Source organism: Anneissia japonica, unplaced genomic scaffold (assembly GCF_011630105.1).
Source record: "Anneissia japonica isolate Jap-2015-1 unplaced genomic scaffold, ASM1163010v1 scaffold1709_len327053_cov138, whole genome shotgun sequence".
Taxonomy (NCBI): Eukaryota; Metazoa; Echinodermata; class Crinoidea; order Comatulida; family Comatulidae; genus Anneissia; species Anneissia japonica.
In genome coordinates, this window is record NW_022723599.1 from 288,082 (window position 1) to 295,158 (window position 7,077).

The 7,077-nt window shown below is 31.3% G+C and overlaps 1 protein-coding gene across 1 annotated transcript in view; it reads right to left on the reverse strand.

Moving 5' to 3' along the window:
* Positions 1 to 2,028: 2,028 nt before the first annotated feature.
* The window catches only part of LOC117112291, a 26,048-nt gene continuing 20,999 nt past the window's right edge, over positions 2,029 to 7,077 (reverse strand). The window contains exons 23-24 of the mRNA XM_033255358.1: positions 6,118 to 6,214; positions 2,029 to 5,056 (exon numbers count right to left, since the gene is read on the reverse strand). Of these exons, the coding sequence (XP_033111249.1) occupies positions 4,940 to 5,056; positions 6,118 to 6,214 (214 nt within the window). The 3' untranslated portion in view covers positions 2,029 to 4,939. The remainder of the gene's footprint in view (positions 5,057 to 6,117; positions 6,215 to 7,077) is intronic.

Below are 7,077 nucleotides of genomic sequence, written 5' to 3' on the forward strand. Positions count from 1 at the left end.
TATTGAAATACAACAATTTTTAATACACATATGCCTATTTTGCTAAGTTCTGTATCTTATTTAAAAACCTATGGTAACATTAGGTTTTAATATGAGTTTATGTTAAAATACACGATCAAACGTGACAGTTAATAAAATATAGAAACATAATAATGACTTTTAACTGTAGGCCTAAATATATATAAAATTAATTTATTAATATAAATATTCAGTTTTGTTTACCTAAAAAAATACTGCAGAATATATAAAACACATGGAAAAGTACAGTTAAGTATAATAAAAAAACAACAAAAACACCAAAAATACAAGATTTAAAAACAAATCGTTATGATAAGAGAAAGTCTTTTTGCGCGAAAGAAATTTACGGGAACATGTTTAGGCGTGCCTACTTAATATAAACTTAGGCCTTGTCGAGAAGAGGTGTCAAGGGTATTTAATTTAGTCGAAATATTATTAACCTACATTTAACAAAGCAATTTATAAAGGTGTATATTTCAAATATTGTAGATTTAAACACATGGCAAACATTTTACCTCGAGGTCCTTTGAATCCTTGTTCTCCCTTCGGTCCAGTAATTCCCGGTTGTCCGACTGGGCCTGGTATTCCGTTGTTTCCAGCGTTACCTACGTTTCCAGAATATCCAGTTGTTCCCATGAGGCCAGCTATACCGGGCTCACCTTGTCTCCCCGGTAGCCCAGGGATTCCAGGCGGTCCAGGAACAGGTATATAATAATGTGTTTGCTTAAAAAACGGTGTTGTACATTGCACTTGACGGGAGGAATCAGTTGACTCTGACGTAACACTCAGTTTATGAACTGCGTCGCTTTGTATCTCATCTTCTGTAGATGAAGTTTGGTTTATTATTACTTGCTTCGGTAGTTGTCCATCAGTCTCCTGTAATGTGTCTGTTTCCCCCGCTGTAGTTGTAGTAGTTTGGACTGCCAAGCTAATACATAGGCCAATCAACCACATTACGTTGTGCCTTAAGACTATCATTATCTTAAAATAATATTACTACAGTATTCTTCCTCAATTATCACTATCTATAAGTTGGATTTAATTCTTCGTATTATAAGCCTGTTCAAGTGTAGACCTACTTATTTATGACGATGACCTTAAGGGACGATTTGTAATCTAGTGTATTTCCTTCGTTACGCTGCGTTTAGTCTAGTGGCAGCCTGGCTCGTAGTATTACTTCCGGTTGTTAAGACAATAAAATTTTAGCCATTGTCTCGATATACAGTAGTTGTTTTTACTTTGCTATAGGCATAATTACGGCTTACAAAATAAATATAAGTTTCAGTGATCAAAAAAATGAATTGTGAATTTAGTAGATCAGCAAGTTTCAATAAGCCATATGTGTGTCATAAAAAAGATAAAAACATTAGGCCTTTAAGTTAAATTTCAAAAGAAAAACAAATAAAATAGGCCTATTAAAAACAATTTGAAAGACAGGATTATTATTATATTGCACTTTCATCATAAATGGCTGCATTAACTGCCAACAACATCCGCTAAAAAATACACATGGGTGATAATCCTCAGGTGTACGAAAGTCTGGGTCGCTACCAAAATAGGGTCACTGATAACTTAGATCCGACGTGGTTCCTTTAAATAAATAATTCAAATTTCTATTTAAGTTCCTGTTTCTAATGGTTTTCAATCACTTTTCTAATAGGCCTAATTACTCCAAATGATCTTTAGCATCATGTATTAATTTGGTAAAATGGTATTGATTGATCGATTTATTGGGTGTAACCCACTAAAGTCTGTGAAGAAGACTTATTTCCACTTGTGGTACTTGGGCAGTAGGCCTACATCGGGTGACAATCCCGGGGCTGATTATAGATATAGTCGTCGTTTTTATTATTATTTACTAATAAATTCTTCAGGAACAACGTAAAGGAAATCACTATACTGTATATTAGTTACCGAGTTTATCACTCTTTTCATGACCAAAAAAAAAAAAATAAATAAATAAATAATAAATTATGAGGCGGCAGACTTCACATAGAACTCGTAAGTACATTCAATATTTATTCTTTCTTTATTGATATCACATAGTGTTTAACAATAGGCATATATATGGCCTGGACGTACACCGTTGCACCAGCGGTACGTACACTTTAAAAACAACGCTAGGTCAGTAACTGAAATTGACGTAATATGGAATCAAACAATGGATGTTTACTATGAATTAATGATGCAATGTTAGTAACATTCCTTAATGAATAATGTTGTACATATATTTTAATATTTCATTGTTAGCTACTTTATATTAAACGTAATACATTCAACAATTGTTTGTTTTCAACTACTCCAACTAATAATTTTATTTTGTTAATTAAGTTACAAGATTGTTTATAACCTAAATTATGTATTTTTAACGTCAACAATACGTATTCTAACTAAATAATGCTGTAAACCAGTGGCGGATCCAAGAATTTAAAATATAAGGGACCCAGAGAGGAACTTAGACGAATTGAGGGTGTAGACCACCTCAGCCCCATGGTAGGAACTGAGGTAAGACACTATTGATCATGACCTTTGTAGATCATCGGAAAAATTCATCTGGAAAAAAAAAAGATTGTGGTCGAACCGTCCAGGCAAAGGGCGGATGAGCTCCTCGGAGCCAACGGCAAAACCATGCTTAGTTTAAGGAGTAGGCTTAGGATTATTTAAGTATCATCATATTTGTATTCTTATTTATGTTAAGCGCACAGAGGTCTCTATGATATGCGCTCTATAAGTCGACCATAATTATTATTATTTTGTTTCATTAATAAATGAAAGTTTAACAACATTGCCTTTATAGATGGTCGGAAATGGCACTTTTAGTTTGAGATTTGAATATAACTTTCTTTTTCTCTTATGATTTTGAAAAAAAAAGTTAGGAAAGAGGTGGGCTGGTCGGCTCCTTCTCCCTACCTTGAATCTGCTACTGTAACTGTAAACGTTGCTGAAAAGTTGTGTTGACGTTATTTTTTGACACAACCAAACAACAAAACGTTCAATATACTATGAACTTTTTGTGTTTGCTGGGGTATTTAATTATCACTTTCTAATTACTATACTGAAATATAATAGCTATTTCTTTGATATGTTACAAAAATATTTATAAAAATAGATATTATTTTCACTTTCTTTAATTGTCACTACCACCTTTAACTTATTATTGGCAGAAAAAATTATGTACAATTTAAAAATACTATACAACCTTAATTGAGTAATATTTGTTATTTGGATGCGAGTTTTGTAGGGCAAAACATCACATCCATGTAATATATTGGTTTTATACGGATGTAGTAACTTTTTCAATTTAAGAATATTGAAACCAGGAAACCGAAGGATTGATTCATAAGCCCCAAATCTCTACCTAGAGACTTAAAGAATAAATCCAGCCCTATATAAACTGATTTGAGAACCTGCTCAACGAAAAACATGCTTTGTATCAGACAGATAACAATAATAAAACTCGAATTTAGGAATAAATGTTAAAATAAGGCATAATCCAACGCATTATGGAAACTGGCGAATAACCATGTTGTAACTAAACTACCCCAATAATTTGAAGAATATAGACATCTTGCTGTATCAGATTTATCACTCTGAAAATCAAGAAAGGTATTGCAGCAATCAACCTATAAGCTCAGATTAGAGTTGTAATAACAGAATAACTTTGTTCAAATTTAAACCATGGACAATTCCCTGTTTTGGGAAATCCCAAAGGTCCGTTCTTTATTAATATTGTGTTTTCGTAAAAATACGAAAAATAAGCATATAAAATGTAATAATGTAGAAAGAATGCATCCATCCGCAGTTACAGATAAAAATTATACAAAGAATAGACAAAAACAGAGGGCGGCTTCTTGTTACATTAAATCAAAAACAGTGAAATGATAATGATACATCAGAAATAACTACGATATTAATGTATCAACAAACATGAATATCACAGTTCACTTAAATGCCGAAAATGCGAAATCTGAAAACATACAGTCATATACAATATGTAATTTAGTATAAAAATAAAAGTAAGAAAAATATGATTATTAGAATAAACCATACTCTCGAATTATGAATTAATTTTTTTACAGTTAAAATAATAATTATTAAATGTAATTATATAATGTTATATTATATATTATCCTTATTGTTTAAATGAATACTTATTTAAAAAATGGGTATAGGCTATGTGTAAACACTGGTATATTAGGTATATTATGCTATTGATATTAGTTAAAATGAAAATCAAATAACATTGAAAATTAGGATGAAACGATAAAGGCTCTAATTTTGCTAATGTACATAAGAGAGACACGGTAACAAAAATAAAACGCACTGAACGGGACGCGGAATATGATTGATCTGTATGTCCACTTGGGTCCTATAGAGGAATATACATGATAGTGAATAAAATAAAATTTATTATTTATTTTGACATAATATATTGATATGAAACATACAATCCGTAATATTATTATAGATTATATATTTTCATGTATATATTATTTTGGGATAACACTTATACCACACTATATCGCAATTAATTTTGTTTAAACACGGGGCTGGTAAACAAATGGGACGTGTCTGCTGCCAGCTTTTTTGCATTTGTCATTTTTTGTCTGTTGTTCCTGATTTGTATTTTAGCTATTTTTAGGTTATGCAATATAATAGGTACAACAATTTATGAAAGTATTTCCGGTACCGCGTCCAATGGTGGCCCATAAACAGACTACCAGTCTTAAAAATGCACGACGTTGAGTAAACAATGAACCGTTTCGGCATGCCAATCAAACTGATAAATCAGAACATTGTCTGATACACGCTCGTTCTACAAACGCACGTGTTTATGACGTTTTACACTTTCGTTTTGTGGGACCTTAGCAACAATATCAAAGGGGTGGAGCTTGGCAGAAATTGATGAGGTGAAAAAAAATCAGCAGTTCATGTCTTCATATCCTTCTCTTGGTTTGGCTGAGATGCTTGAGGACTCATTTAAGTTGTCATTATAACAGCTATAACGACGACTGTCAAAGATATCAAACTGCAGCACCTGAAATTCAAGGCGTAGTAAAAAATAATGTAGAACGCTTAATGGACACTTCCGGAGATTCAATCAAACTTAACAAGTGACCAATCAGAACATGGCCAGGAACACGTGCTTGTAACATAAACACCCGTGTTGTCCCCAACGCATATGTTTGTTTTGGGAACTTAACGACAATATCCAAGGGCGGGGCTTACAATAAAGGTCAATTACGACATTATTGTTACTGTGGTACTGTAATTACACTAAAAAAACATAAGAACCAGTAAAATTTTGCCCAGGCTGAGTGTTCTTATTCTGTTCTTATTTTTGCACAATTTTAAACATTGAAATGTATTACTGTACAGAAGTACATTACTGCACTGTATTATAAAGGGTATTACATAGTTACACCTACTAATAAAATAAATAAAATAAAATATTACTTGACATTATTTTTACCTTATCTTTAATTTTTTTCTTATTTTGTTCTAAATTTTTATGCTATTTCAGCCTCAGTGTTAAAAAAAGCGTTTTTTTACAAAAAAATAATAATAAAAAAAAATCGTGTATTCTAAGACTTCCTTGAGCTCAGTATTGGAGAACGAGCTTTAAAAAGTATGAAGCTACCCAATCGCAAGTTATGGCATTACACAGTGTCGAAGCATAGATAAATTTCCGCAATTGATTTAATTTAGAAGGCTGTAACTATAGTAGAAAACATTATGAATATTAATCTTTTCAAAAATAATAAAATAAAATAAATAAATAAATAATTAAAATACGAATTATGGTAAATTCGCTGTAGCCAAACCTAAAGTTCTAAACTTTAGTTCATTTTTCTCCTTTTACATTTTCATTTAATCGATTCAAAGAAAATAATAATAACATGATATTAATAACAGCAATAATATTATTAAATGATGATAATACATAATAATAGCAATAACAATAACAATTATGACCAAATTACAGTAATACTATTATTAATGCTTTGATGTCCTGTGAAGGTCAAAGGCAACGTCACCGTTATTGTCACCATCACCGTCGTATACTTATTATCAAATATAAAAATATGTTGAACTTACAATTGATTCCAAGACAGGGTCAAGTTTTTCAACGAGCACATGAAATGTTGGTCGTTTTCTTGGATGTTCATTCCAGCAGTCTAGCATTACTTTGTATCTATTCAAATCAGATAACAAATCAAGACAACGATTGTTCAACATGTTCGAATCATAAAATAATTTATCTTTGTAATTTTGAAATTCGTAAAGATAAAAGGAGGTATGGTGCACTAAAAGTAAAGACATTTTGTCAAAGTGATCTCATGTGGAAATACGCATTATATCAGGAACATCAAATCTCCGCCAATCAATTTTTCATACCCCTAGAAAGACTTAGCTAATGATAATGATATACATCATTAGAACAAACCCTCTTTTAGATTCTACCACTTTACCTGAAGATCTGCCTGGCATTGCTTTACCCAGTAGTTGTTTAGGCTCTCACTACTAACCGAGACTTTCATATACCTCAGAAAACATATCGGGTGGCTTTTGAAATTATTCATAAAATAAAATACTCCATGAGGTTTGTGCCAATGCATTTACCACTTAACTTTTTATTATTCTGGTGCCTCTAAAATGTTTCATCCCACTACAGGAAAACTCGCACCAGTACCAGCTCATAATTTGTGAAATTAAAGATGTATTTCCCCTGAAAATGACGACAAAAAAAAAAAAAAAAAAAAAAAAAAAAAAAAAAAAAAAAAAAAACCAGAAAGCAAAATCATAACAAATCATTTTGAAATTTTAATTATTAACTTGAGCATAGTATAAAAAAATGTGCACTCTGATTTTTATATTAGATAATGATAATGTTTCTATAGTGTTCGCTGTGGAATTATAGGTTAAATTATTTTTTAAATACACATGTTTTATTTAATTTCAAATATGATTTTATGATTTATTTTGGTGTTTTTCATGAGACTAAAATTTAATTTCAAAAGAACATTAAAATTGGACCCTAGTCACTTTATATAGGCC